The following is a 13,552-nucleotide window of genomic DNA, read 5'->3' on the forward strand; positions in this document are numbered from 1 at the left end:
CGTCTGCGCATGCGATGGCCACGTTTATTGAATCAACGGCTGCGGTTGAAGCTGAAAAGGCTGCAGCTCGTGCGTCCTCCAAGGTAGCTGCTAAAATTATCACTGCTCCGAACGACTCTCTGGTTGTCCAAGGCAAAGATCTCTGCGGAGTGGGAGAGCCGGCTTAAAAGGCTTCGCCCCAACATTGTGCAATATCAATGTACCGCGCCTATGTGCCAGCGGGGTGGTGCTTACCTTTTAACGTTAACATGGGGCGATTATCTAGAATATCATTTTATTTAGACTTGCGTTACAGGCTCACCAGTGCCATGGCATACTTCGTTATTCGAATAAGAGAACCTGAAAAGCATCTATACCATCAACGCTTACAGGAAATCGCGAAATTTACTGTATTTGGATAAACATACAGTTGACGCTCACGTTCAATCAACGAGCTCGTGGGTCGGGTGACCTAAAGGGCTGTGATAATTCACCCTTTCAATTGATTCTTATGCCGAGATGAACTATTACTATTTGCGGATTATTCGAAGGATAATCATGTGTGGCTAGTACCCTATGGTTGTCAAATTTCGATTAGAGGAAATAGTACAATTGTGTACTATGTAATGTTTGGCCTGTGTATGAATATGAAAAAATCGAATGTGTAGCGACGATAATTTAGGCGGTTTGTGTTAAGTATATTTGAGGATCCAATATAACACCTTGGTTGGACATAGATCCTGGGTAGAGTGACACTCCAAATGGAGGACAGCACGGCCGGTCAATAGTCGCTTCGACATCCACGTGACTATCTGTTTCTATTTACTTTACGACCAACGGATCTTACGCCGCGGTCAGGCCTGTTCGATGATGCAAAAAAGCGAGGTAGAGACAGATATATTGGATGTATCTGAGGTCAGCTTCCAAGGAACTCTCTTTAATCGAGGTTTTGCTGACACACTCGTAGTACTTGTCCCTGAAATTGCTCGGCCGGGATGCCAAAGTCAAGCTGTCGGACGTGTTCGACGCGACGAAATGGACAGGAAATAGCTCTTTATTGGCGTGTCGAACAAGTTGGGCTGGTTTGTTGCTGGAACACCGACAGGTAAGTTGATTGCACATCTCCCGAGGCTAACACTCACACAGTATGTGCAGGCCTTGTGGCATCACCTCTCACCCACCTTCGGGAGACGCAGGCAAGTTCGAACGGAGATGGACCAACGCCTATAGAGCCAAGCACCGCATCTCATTATCCGGCGCACCGTATTTTGTTCACTTTGCCACATCGCATACCAAGGTTGTCGTTGTCGTTCGGGCGGATAATACATGGAACTTGGAGATATTCAATTCGGAGGACATATGCAGGGAAAGTGTAGGAGACGTGAGTGCAACTAAGTGCTATTGATTGGCGAAAGGCTAATTGAATGCCCAGGTTAAACCAACACACACGCTGTCACTTGGTGCAGAGGATGTTGTTGACATGCAACCCAACCCAAGCGAAGAATCAGGGTAATAGCATCTTGCGTGGGCGTAATAGCTCATCTGTTCTGGACATGATCAACGTAACGCCGGAAGCCGCATAAATTCATGGGGGGCCGCGAACTCTGCCGACGAGTCAACAGCGCTTACTTCGAGTGAGTATTTTTTTCGCTTGCCCATACGCAAGTTGCTGATTTCGACGCAGTTTCGTGGTCTGTTCGAGGGAAGCAAATTGTGGCAGGGACGCGGGGCGGAGACCTAGTGCAATTTACACCTGAAGGAGAACGAAAACAAACCATTCCACCTCCGCCTTCCTTGTCGTCGCCCCAGTCGGTAGTATCGGTGCTATGGCTGGAGAATACAGTGTTCCATGTCGTATACGGGAATCCGACTTCTGACCCTTCCGATCCAACTCACGAATACGAAGTGTACAACATCCTTTTTGACTCCAAGGCAAATAGTGCAAACTATGTGAAGTTTATCGACCCTTCACCTCCATATGGTGTGGCCAGCCGGCTATCCTGTCGACATTATGCACGTTTAGTAGGATGGGAACCCGCAAAACACCTCATATTCGTAGCCGACGGTCCCTCAACAGACGTAGGCGCAATCGCATGTTTGAATCAATCTGAAATTGAGGGCAAGCCGTCCCCTTGGGTTACACTCGAAGTGGACGAAACATCTCGAATCGCGTTGCCCATGGACGACGAAATGAACGAAACTTCGATTATGGGATTTGATCTTGATCTCACTGCGACCGAGCCTATCAGCAACTCTCAGGAAGCGGGCGATGACGCGGTTCCCTCACCTCCTTCGCCCATCTTGCATTTATATACATCGGCTGGCTTAGTTATCAGCTACCACGTCCTGAATTCTAGGGGAGATAAGTATCCTGGTATGGGAACAGCTGAAGTGCCTTCCGCTGTTAGTGCGACTCCGGCCAAAGCCTTGGCGAGTACGACTCCGGCTGTGACTCCTGCATTTGGGCGAGCACAACTCCGGCTGGGACGCCTGCATTCGGAACGACCGGGTTTGGAACGTCTACAACTCCCGCGAAACCAGGTTTGTTTGGTCAGCCATCTACTACCCCGGCATTTGGGCAGACATCTGCACCTGCGTTCGGGCAAGGTTCAGGATTCGGGACAACATCTGCATTCGGGGCAACGTCTGCATTTGGATCCAAGCCAGCTTTTGGATCGTCCTCATTTGGAGCTGCCAGCGGAGGCGGGTTTGGAAAGTTCAGTTCCACCACTCCGGCGGGTACACCTGCGAGCGGCGGATTTGCGGATTTGGGTCTAAACCTGCCACATTTGGTTCAACATTAGCTCCAACCACCACGTATTCGGCTCTGGGTCTGGAAGTACCACACCAAAAACCGAGAGTCCTCTCTCTGCCTTTGGCTCTTCAGCTTTGGTGGCGGGACGGGCGCAACTACTCCTAAATCTGCTTTTGGAGGGTTCGGAAGTTCGACTCCCAGCGTTTCTTCCCCAGTTAAACCGCGTGATGGGAGTGCAAACCCGAATCTCCCCCTCCTGCGGCTAAGTCTCCAATCGACATGTCCCCTCCAGGTTCTCCAGCCGCCCAGTCAGACTCTGGAATCGAGGTGGGGGATCTTAGTATTGGCGATCTAGGGAAGAAACCTCCAGCAGGTTTGGATGAAAGTGATGACGAGTCGGAACACGATCCTACCGAAACACCCTCGAAGCCCCCGACCTCCTCGACATCTGGGTTTTCAGGGTTTGGAAAGTCCAGTGCCTTTGGGACTGCTACCACGGGCGGGGCCTTTGCTATTAAACCCGCCACTGCGGGCGCATTTGGCTCATCCACCGGGGCGACACTCAGTGCTCCCAAGCCGGCGAGTGGGTTTGGCGCGTTTGGGACCAAGTCTGCGTCACCCTCGACTGGCTTCACCTTTGGTAGTGAGGCAAAGAACACCGAGAAATCTACATTCTCATTTTCAGGCGGACCTGCTTTTGGATCTTCGGCGTTTGGGTCCGGTGCAAGTGGAGGGTCGACACCTGCTTTTGGTTCGACCACGTTTGGATCTAGTACGAGTGGGACGTCTAAGCCCGCTTTTGGATCTACCGCCTTTGGATCTACCGCTTTTGGCTCTACTGCCTTTGGATCTGGTGCTAGCGAGAGCTCGACTGCACCTGCTGATTCCGCACCGAAAAGCCCTCCTGCTGATGAACAACAAGAGGCACTCTTCAAATCGGCCATGTCCTTCCTTGATGGTGTATTTGGGACTGCTAGCAAACCCACTAGTGCATTCGGCGATGCTCCGACCTTTGGTGCGACATCTGCGCCTGCTTTTGGAGCTACCTCTGCTTTCGGGGCTGCAGCAAAACCTGCCGATCCGAGCGCGCCAAAGGCCGGAGGCGGGTTTTCTGCGTTTGCGGCTCCCAAACCTGGTGAATCGAAAATTACTGGCGGGTTTGCTGGTTTTGGCGATGCTGCAAAGAACAAGGGAGGTTTCTTGGGATTCGGTGATAATGCCAAGAAGAATATTTTTGCTGAACCAGCGGAGCCCGAAGAGAAGAAAGAGGAGACCAAGCAAGAGTCGGCCCCAAAGAAGGTGAAGGTTTTACCGGACGAGAGTTCGCTATGTTCTGACTGATTGTGTATAGGACTCTGAAGAACCCAAGCCTGAGACTAAACCGGAGGCTAAACCAGAGACTAAACCAGAGACCCCCAAGAGTGCACCTGACAGCCTACCCGCCTCATCCACCCCTCCAAAACCCAATGCGCAATCGATAGAGGCCGCGAAACCTGCCAACGAGGCCCCGTCTAAAATTCCGGTTCCCAAACCTAGTTTGCTTGACCGCCTATCTCCGAGACCGGAACCCCAAGTACAAGCCGAACCCGAACCCCCTAAATCAGAGAGCAGTACCCCTCCAGGATCCCCATCACCATCAGCTTCACCTCCACCAGCGCCTCCCAAATCTGCGCCTCCACCTACTCCATCTCCGTTTGGTTTGAGCAAACCCGCTCTCAAACCATTTGGCTCGGCCCCTCTCCGTAGCTCTCCGCTGGCTAGTCCCCCCGTGACCCGCGAGAATGAACCAAAGCTTTCTAATGAAGCGCCAATCAAGGCCCCTGCGCTCACATCCAAAGCTTCATCCGAAAATGTAGCCAAACCTGCCACCACTGGGTTCTTTGGATTCGGAAAACCCCCAGCGACAGAGAAGAAGGAAACCAAGCCTGCTACTACAGAGAAGCCGTCAGGCTCATTCTTGGGTGCAGCAAAAGGCGGGGCTGCGCCCGTTAGTGCGGGATCGCCAGCTGCTGGGAGTACTCTACGCCGAGCATTATTGCTGCTCCTAGTGCCAAGCCACCTTCTCTATTTTCTGGGTCGACGGCATTGCCTTCTCCGTTTTCTGCCCCCAAACCACCTGCTTCTACATCACCAGCCCCAACAGCTGCTGCTCCCCCGGCGACAAAGCATCGTTCTTTACTGCTCCTGCTGCTTCCTCGCCCATCGCACCGGCCAGTCTGCCTTTCTCGGGTTTTGGAACGAAGCCAGGGCCATCGCCCTCTTCCGTCGCCAGTTCGTCGCCTGCCCCATCATCGATATTTGGCCAACCTCCGGCTGCCAAGACACCGCCTGCGACATCGACGCCACCTGCCTCTGCTCCTTCGTTTGGGTTTGCAAATTTCAAGCCTCTTAGCTCAACTTCAGCTACTCCCCCTCCTCAGCCGAACCCTCGCCCTTAAATACATCAGGCTTATCCAATGTTGAAATCGAATTTAACAAATTACTTGAACACATGTCGCTTGAGCTGGGCAAGGCAAGTCTATTCGCTTGCGTCGTGTCTCACACATTGCTGATTTTGCCATCTAGCTACGACAAGAAACCAACATGTTGCAACAACGTCAAGCCCAGATCTCGCGCGCAAACGTTTCGGCGCCAATTACTATTCAAAAAATAGAGGATCCCTCCAAATGGGGATTGGGTGATCTGGTGGCTCTGAAACAGGTTACTGGATTGGTGGCTAAAGAAATCGATGGACTCAAGGGCTTGAATAAAGACTTTGTAGCCCAAATGACGGAGCTTCAACCCGGTGCTGAGAAAGGTATGTATACTTTGATTCAAGGGGTGCATGTACTGAATATAACCTTTAGTTCAAGCAAAACGCAACGAAATTGCGCGGCATATCAAGGCGAAGAAGGACCCCAGGTATACGCGACTAATCAAATCGAGAACCTCCAGTCCCGAGCATATCGAAAACCAGACCAAATTGCGCAAGTCTCTGCAGATGGTTCGAGAGCGTACACGTCAGTTGGAAGATTTCATGGCAACGCAACGATCGCGCATACAAAAGCAAAAGGAAGGCCGTCGCGAATTCAAGTATGTCCGAGATAACTGAAAGACTACTATTTGTCTAACGAACCCTTGTAGGGTTCCCTCGATTGATACTATCAATCGTACCATGCGGAACATTGACTCTGCACTCGCTCAAAAATCTGAGGAAATCGTGGCTTTGACCGCGAGAGTTGACCGTATGAAGCTTAAAGCACCTAGACGAAAAGGGTCTACAACCGCGGCCCCGTTGACTATACCTCCTGCCGAGAACGAAAAGATCAAACTAGCATCTGCATCAGCACTAAACATGGAACGTTCCTCACTTCGTCTCAAAAACGCACTCTTGCAGGCTCGTACTGAGACCCCGCTAAATACCACTGCCGTGGGAGCACCCGTCGAAGAGAAACCAAACACTTTGGCCAAGATGATGGCCCCCAAGCCAGCAGTACCAGCGACTCCTGCGGCACTTCCAACCGTACCTCCCGTAACCTCCACTCCCGCCCCCAGCTTCCCCTTGTTTGGCCAGCCTCCTGTTACACCAAACCCATTCGCCCCCAGTGCTCCACAATGCCTGCCAAAGCAGCAGCACCCATTGGAGGCTTTAACTTTGCACCGGTCACGCCCTCAGCACTACCGGCGTTTACTCCATTGGGCAAAGACGAGTTCCATGTGACTGCAGGTTACGAGCACAGCGCCCGCCGAAGTGAAAAGTCTCGTATGCACGGTTCTTCCGCCAAGCTCAAGACACCGTCGCCCAACATTTCACGTACTGACTCGGATGCTGTAGGAGCCTCTCCTCTACCTGCTCCAGCCTTGGCCCCTACCATCGCCCCAGCTAAATCATTTTTTGGTTCGGGCCCGACTACTACTACTACTCCCTCAACTGGGAAGAAGGCCGCACCTGTTCCTGAGGGCTTCTTCTCTTTCTCGAATACGCCAGGGGGTCCTGTGGCGAGTACGCCCCCTCCTAAAGGCTTCAACTTTTTCCAGACACCAGCCCAAAAGGCTGCTGCCACCACCTCTACTACCCCAGCGATTCCACCCATCCCAAGCTGGGGAACCCCTAATTCATCGATTAGCAGCGTAGTCTCTACTCCCTCGGTGAGATCTCGCGTCAAGAACGACCAGGGGAAGATGATGATGAAGGAGTGAAGGGCATTCTGGCGAAGAAGGCGAGGAAGATGAAGAAGATGATGATGACTGGGTGCCAGATGATGATGACGACGAGGATGACGACGAGGATGTTAGTGATGGTGTCCCAGAAGGAGAGGAAGATGATGAAGACCAGACAGCGCGCATATAACTGGTTACCAGATATGTATGTTACAACTCGTTTTTGCTGTCATGTTAATATAGTTTTCCTGGGATTTTTTCCGCTTCCCGACTTGTGTGTTCAAAAGTCCCATTGTGATATCTACTTGGAAGCTCTACGGTTGTAATTCTAGGGCACTTGAAGATGCAGAGTTCATGCTGGTGCCAATCGCCTTTGTTCAGCCGCCTTCTTGGCTACGTCCGCCTCTATATCCTCGATAACATACTTAAGTGAAGCCCCAAAGTCAGTTGATCATCTGCCCTCAACGTGAACGAGGGTTGCCGTTTGTAAACAATTTCGGCAGTACGAATCTGATAATCGGTTGGTCTCAGTTATACAATACTGCGACAGCGGCGAACCCACCAGGATATCTGCAGTCAACCCCTTGATCGGTACTGCGACGGTGCGGAATCTATGCATACGATAGTGGGTATCTCGCATCCATTCACGGTCATAGGGTTCCTGTGTATGGTTGAATATTCATATCAGGGTAACCAAAGCTGCCCTTGGGTACTTACATAAATATCACTCTCATATGGCCACCCTTCCGTGCCCTGCTCGGCCAACGGACGGTCAATATGTCAGGCTGGTGGACTAGCTCGGGCGACAAGACCGCCTCCAACGGATGATCCCAAATCTCATCGACTTCGCTCTCATTTGCCTTCAACTCCTGCAAAAATTCGGGACCAGTTGCCCATCCGATGACGGGGGTGACAAGCAGACGGAACTGAGACAGAAACGGAGCGAGCGTGGTGAGGATGTGGAGCTGAGGGTGATCATACGATAGGCCGACCTCCTCATGGGCCTCACGAATCTTGATATCGCGTCACTCGGTTGTAGAACATATGCATGGATCCACGAATAGTAACTTACTGCGGTTTTCACCATGCTTCCATCTTCGGGGTCACAACGTCCGCCTGGTAACGCGACTTGCCCAGGGTGTGAACGAAGCGACTTTGAGCGAGTGGTCAGCAGGACCCGAATATGGCCATCTCGTACAAAGAGCAGTACTAGGACAGCCGCCCGTCGATTAGCCGGAAAACCAGCACTATATATTTCGGGCGTTGGATTATTTTCTAAACTCGTGTACGGAATACTGGCACCTTACCAGTCCTCCGCTGTAAGCTCCGGTTTATGTTCAGCTATACGTCGTATAAATACGCGCTCCTCGGAGTTGGCGGAAAGACTATCGACGAGGCTGGGATCAAACATTTTGATAAATATGACTCGATCGGAAGCCCAAGTAATTGGTGAAATCCTATTTCCAATTGAACCTCTGATGCACTCGCCAATGGGTGGTTCATCCGTACCGGACCTTTTGTGCTACTAGTCAAAGATTAGAGTCACCAAATCTAAATCTAAAGCGCTATTCAATGCTGGCTTTCAAAGCCGAATCCGTCATATATATTTAAGCTATCCCACCTGCGTAATGTAAGTTAGTAGGGCGTCAAGGGCCTCCAATGTCATGTAACTATGAACCTATAGCATGTTTAGCTCGCGCTTCCACCATCACCCGAGTGAGTGTGCCGGCGTCCGGTGACTCCATAGGCGCCATGAATTAAACCAACCGGTCCAAAAGTCAGTTCTTTAATAATAGGGCTCTGCACGTTGACCATCTATATAACGTGGACACTCGGTGGAGAGAATACGGTCACAGCGGGACACAGTGCCTCCAGCCCGGTACCCTCGGTTGAATCCCTTACTTGGCGCCAAGATGTCTACATAATCCCTCCACTATGGGGTGCACCGCTGCATCTCACGCCATAGGCGTGCTATAATAACCTAACATGGAACTTATCGGGCCTGGATCCAAGATTTTCCTGCTGGAGAGGCAGTGTAGATATAGATCAATGGCGATGTGATATATCATGTCATTCAATCGACCTAGGCTCCCTCGGGCATCAAGTGTTGACTCTCCACAGCACAATCCGGCTACAAGTAGGGGGACGAGCGACGAGTAACGAACGATCCCATAGACTAACGACATGGCCCCATCATTGGGTTTCCTCCTCGGCGCTTCTTCCTTATTGCGGCTGCCAATGCTCAACATCCACCCATCCCCGACGGTTATCATCGTTTTTCTCCTCGAGCCGAGGGATTCCGCTGGGAGAAGTGTGGTTCGGACACGGCACCCCGTGAATGCTCCCGCTTCGAGGTCCCCCTCGACTGGGCCAATGCTACTGCTGGCAAAGCATCACTTTCTGTCGCCCGATATAAGGCTACGAAGCAGCCTAAGCTTGGGACTATTTTTACCAACCCCGGTGGCCCAGGTCCGTAGAATAGCGTTTCGCCTAATATCAAGTCTGTAACCTTGGTAATTAGGTGCTAGTGGGGTTAAGGCTATCAAAGGCGGGAACGCTATCAAAATCTCGGAGGCTTCAGGTGGTCAATATGACATTGTCAGTAAGTATAAAAATAACTCGATAAATCAGACCCTTCAATCAGTGCGTCATAAACAGGTTGGGATCCCCGTGGGATAGGCGAGACCGTCCCCCGTGCAGACTGCTTCGCGACCGGAACCGAAGAAAACCTGTTCTGGGAGGGAACAATTCCTCGCGCTGGGCTGGAGGCGCGGGGGAACTTTACTGACCAAGTTGATATCGACGCCTTTTATGATCAAGTTGATGAGGTTGACGTTCTGCTCGAAGAGCTCGGGAAGCAATGTGTCGCATACAGCCCAGACACATTCCAGTATATCGGCACTGCCGCCACCGTCCGTGATATGATCGCGATGCATGACGTGCTTGAGGGACCGAATAAACCCGTAGACTTCTGGGGGTTCTCCTATGGTACTATTATCGGGAGTTACTTCATAAGTAGTGAGTGACGCTGCTTCAGCGAATATGTTGACTTCCGCTAATGTTCGCGTCCAGTGTTTCCAGACCGCGTTGGACGAGTGGTGCTCGATGGCGTTGTCGATCCTGAACGTTGGGCAAACCAGCCCTCATACCAAGTCAGTCACTGTAGAATTTGACGAAGCACATTTACTTAGCATGAACACATTGGCAGAAATGGGCTGTCAAACCAGAATCAACCGATGAGGCATTTACGGGGTTCATTACAGCATGCGCTGCCGCTGGACCTTCGGGATGCGCAATGGCAAGCAAAGACTCGAATCCGGAGTCTATCCGCAAGTTTGTCAGTGATTTGATCGATGTGAGTTGATTGCATCATAGGCTATGAGCTCCACTCATAGTCCCCAACCCAGCTTGCGTATTACTACAAGCGTGAAGTTGGCCCATCTGCTGACGTTGGATCTTCTCAAGTCCGATGTGAGCACCCATAAAGTATATGCTTGTTCGAAAGCCTAACCCAAGTTATAGCGTCGATATACAGTGGAATGTACGGCCCAGCTGGTTGGCCAAAGCTTGCAGAAGATTTAGAGTCGATACATGAGTTCCTACAGAACACCACATCTGGGTCCAGTTCTACACAGAACAAGCGCTCGCAGCCCACGACTTTGCTTGATATTGTACCTCGTCAAAGCACTACTGCTACTGCTACTGCCGACATCGACCCACCACCAGACTATGCGTTTCAGGGTGTGACGTGCGCTGATGCGGTTGACGCGGGTAACACTACCACTAAAGATGTATTCGATTTCTTGGTACATGTTACCCGAACTGTAAGTCCAATGTGTAAGTCTCAAACGAATCCAAATGCGATTGCAAGTTTAACACATGCAATCCTCAGTTGGTCCTTCGTGGGGTGACGGTGGATTCTATTGCCATCGTTGGCCAGTCCGCGCTGTTGAGCGCCACACCGGGCCCTGGAACAAGAAACTCGCGAATCCTATCCTAGTAATTGGTGCGTGAAATCTATCTTTACATCGACACTTCCTATCCTAATCAGGGAGTAATACAGGTAACGAGGCCGATCCAGTTACACCCTACGTGGCCGCAAAAAAGGTCGCGGACGCATTGGGCGATTCAGCGATCCTAATCGAACAGGATGACTACGGCGTGAGTACAACGTGTGATCTGTCAAATGACGCTTGGAGCTCATAATTGACCCAGCATACATCCCTCGCCATGCACTCTAATTGGTAGCTTGAATTTACTCATCCTCTCCGAGCAGTCCGCTAACCCCAAACTAAGTACTCTCTCGGCCCTCCAAGACTACTTCTTGAACAACAAATTACCCACTCAAGATAAACTTTGCGGGGTAAGCTCGCTCTTTGTCTGCGGTCGAATGTTCCTTCGACTGATCCATGAATGGCTTAGACCAACCAGCAACTCTTCCCCGGACCGGGTGTCACGAAAGGGAGCATCAGCAAGCTCAGTTCGTCTAATTCAGTATCGACCACAGAAACCAACGCTCTCCAAGATGAACTTGACAAACTCCGACACCGTAGTAACAGCTTGTTTATTGCTGCCATCGCACTTGCTACTGCTACAGGGCTCCTACTCATTGCGCTGGTATTCTCATTCATTCGCGGGCGCCATAAAGCAAAGAACGCACACGAAACATACCTTTCTCGTGGAGCGTTTGAAAAGGCGAGTGATGAGCAAGGGCATACCTATGATGACCCATATGCTCCCGGAGCCGGAACCAAGTCGGGCGGATACTCCCGCGTCGAGACATGAATGCTCGATTCCGGGTGGTCTTTTCAGTCTTCTAGGACATGATGATTTAATGCTTATTTGGAATTTATGTTTTGTATACTCTCGATGTATCTAATTTATTACCCCAATTCCATGATCACGTTGCCAGAGTGCGTGTTGATCAATTTCCTAGAAGTATCTACTCATGACATGGACTAAAATATGGGATCTTTGATAAGGCCTACCTGAGAGTAGACACCCAACAATCATCGTAATCGTTACTCGATCAATCAGTAAATTAGCCGTCAAGAAGTAATTTCCAATAGAATTTCTCTTCATCCTACCACAACTCCGATGGAATCACTCATGATTCTAACCTTGGCAATCAAGATGAGACCCCTAGTTTCGAAATTTTACCTCCAAACAGAATGCTGGAGACTTTTGGAAAGCTGAACATTGCAGGTTGGTCACGACTAAGGATTATTCGGTAAATACTGGATCTGAGTACCCTGAACTTCAGCGCCCATGGTTCGGTACTCTAAGTGTAAGCTGCATCGAAAGACAGTGTTATGACAATCTGTAATTTACTCCTTTCAGTACCGTTTCGGCATCTGGTATCTCTATATGACGTTCATATCACACATACACCTATGATCATGGCCGCAGAATTTTCCCGGTCGGCGATAGCTCGACATTCAGACTTTACTACCAGTTCTGAGGAACGAGGCCACTTTTCGTTGGTAGAGAAAGGAGCTGTGAGTTTGGGATAGTCTACTGCAGCATTCCCACATATAAGTGACATGGGTGACCTAGGGCGGACGCACGAGACACGTTCGAGGGAGCCTAGTAGCGCAATTCGCGGCCAACGACCCAAAGGCATTCGCGGATGCATGCGAATTGATACATCCTCACGTTGATGGGGTAGATCTTAACTGCGGTATGTACTAACAATCACCACACTCGCCATCTTGGTCATAATACGTAGGTTGCCCACAACCGTGGGCCTACTCTGAACACGTTGGGTCTTGGTTACTTCGGCAACCTGAGCGAGTCCGGGATCTAGTTCGGGCTGCTAAGGATAGGTTGGGATGGGATTATTCTGTGTCCATCAAAGTTCGTGTGGATTCGGATCTCAAGTGCGTCTTTTGAGAATTTCTTTTGATCTGTTTTAGACCTGATTCAGTATATTAGACGAACCCAACAGCTTATGGAGACTGGTAGGAAATTTATGCCCATGCTTGGTCGCTTACTTACTCGTATTTCTTAGCTGTCCATGCAGGTAGTTTATTTAATGTCAAATTTAACCAGATTAATTCATAAATGGACCATTTTGATAGGGGCAAGCTATATTACTGTTCACGGTCGTACCAGACAACAGGCATCCACAGTCCCAGTAAACCTACCAGCCATATCTTTCGCTCGTGAATGCGTCAAAGGGGATCTTCCTGTTGTCGCAAAGTGAGTGAATTTGATTGTCCCGTACTATGTCGCACTGATCAAATATTGTTTAGTGGGGATGCATGGAGTAATGTGGAAAACGAAATAATTAGGCGCGAGACGGGATGCGAGTCGGTGATGTCTGCAAGGGGACTTCTTGCCAACCCAGTTGAGCTACTTTAAAGCCTGCTAAAGTACCTACTGAAACTTGGCCACTAGGCGCTGTTCTCTGGATATGAGTTGACACCATCGTCGGCGATTCAAGTATGTTGTTTATCTCCAAAAGCAGGTCCAACGAGTAACGAAATATTGTTTAGCAATTTGTTAAACTGGGGACCGACTACGGACTAATCTTCGCACTTTTCCACCGACATGTTGCCTATATGCTCGAGTCTCGTTTCCCGTCTAAATCTGAGCGAACATTGTTTTCTTCCCTCACCTCCCACGCTAGCATCGTTGACTACCTGGAATCTCGAGGAATCTTATGCACCTAATAAT

General features: G+C 50.3%; 6 protein-coding genes across 6 annotated transcripts; 5 read left to right on the forward strand and 1 right to left on the reverse strand.

Moving 5' to 3' along the window:
- Positions 1–14: 14 nt before the first annotated feature.
- Positions 15–2,783, forward strand: RhiXN_03000 (nucleoporin; the record flags this gene model as incomplete). Its single annotated transcript, XM_043322817.1, has 7 exons — positions 15–149; positions 1,023–1,084; positions 1,135–1,360; positions 1,412–1,488; positions 1,555–1,613; positions 1,664–2,520; positions 2,562–2,783. 7 exons carry the CDS (start codon positions 15–17, stop codon positions 2,781–2,783), a joined length of 1,638 nt encoding a protein of 545 aa, XP_043178313.1.
- A 230-nt stretch (positions 2,784–3,013) lies between these two features.
- Positions 3,014–5,172, forward strand: RhiXN_03001 (nucleoporin; the record flags this gene model as incomplete). The annotated part of the gene is made up of 3 exons (XM_043322818.1): positions 3,014–4,033; positions 4,086–4,721; positions 4,783–5,172. 3 exons carry the CDS (start codon positions 3,014–3,016, stop codon positions 5,170–5,172), a joined length of 2,046 nt encoding a protein of 681 aa, XP_043178314.1.
- A 145-nt stretch (positions 5,173–5,317) lies between these two features.
- Positions 5,318–7,064, forward strand: RhiXN_03002 (nucleoporin; the record flags this gene model as incomplete). Its single annotated transcript, XM_043322819.1, has 5 exons — positions 5,318–5,531; positions 5,581–5,806; positions 5,858–6,293; positions 6,320–6,862; positions 6,939–7,064. The coding sequence occupies 5 exons, from the start codon at positions 5,318–5,320 to the stop codon at positions 7,062–7,064; spliced, it is 1,545 nt and encodes a 514-aa protein (XP_043178315.1).
- A 187-nt stretch (positions 7,065–7,251) lies between these two features.
- On the reverse strand, positions 7,252–8,285 carry RhiXN_03003 (NUDIX family hydrolase; the record flags this gene model as incomplete). Its single annotated transcript, XM_043322820.1, has 7 exons — positions 7,252–7,259; positions 7,300–7,384; positions 7,437–7,535; positions 7,592–7,627; positions 7,687–7,887; positions 7,947–8,121; positions 8,182–8,285. 7 exons carry the CDS (start codon positions 8,283–8,285, stop codon positions 7,252–7,254), a joined length of 708 nt encoding a protein of 235 aa, XP_043178316.1.
- A 773-nt stretch (positions 8,286–9,058) lies between these two features.
- Positions 9,059–11,659, forward strand: RhiXN_03004 (uncharacterized protein; the record flags this gene model as incomplete). Its single annotated transcript, XM_043322821.1, has 13 exons — positions 9,059–9,139; positions 9,187–9,343; positions 9,396–9,476; positions 9,533–9,892; positions 9,947–10,026; positions 10,083–10,229; positions 10,282–10,345; positions 10,397–10,711; positions 10,767–10,880; positions 10,938–11,035; positions 11,090–11,118; positions 11,171–11,237; positions 11,297–11,659. The coding sequence occupies 13 exons, from the start codon at positions 9,059–9,061 to the stop codon at positions 11,657–11,659; spliced, it is 1,956 nt and encodes a 651-aa protein (XP_043178317.1).
- A 614-nt stretch (positions 11,660–12,273) lies between these two features.
- Positions 12,274–13,548, forward strand: RhiXN_03005 (tRNA-dihydrouridine synthase 1; the record flags this gene model as incomplete). Its single annotated transcript, XM_043322822.1, has 9 exons — positions 12,274–12,372; positions 12,431–12,554; positions 12,603–12,753; positions 12,809–12,834; positions 12,885–12,896; positions 12,955–13,075; positions 13,129–13,222; positions 13,274–13,318; positions 13,372–13,548. 9 exons carry the CDS (start codon positions 12,274–12,276, stop codon positions 13,546–13,548), a joined length of 849 nt encoding a protein of 282 aa, XP_043178318.1.
- Between the last annotated feature and the right edge of the window lie 4 nt (positions 13,549–13,552).

This window comes from Rhizoctonia solani, chromosome 3, assembly GCF_016906535.1.
Source record: "Rhizoctonia solani chromosome 3, complete sequence".
Lineage (NCBI taxonomy): Eukaryota > Fungi > Basidiomycota > Agaricomycetes > Cantharellales > Ceratobasidiaceae > Rhizoctonia > Rhizoctonia solani.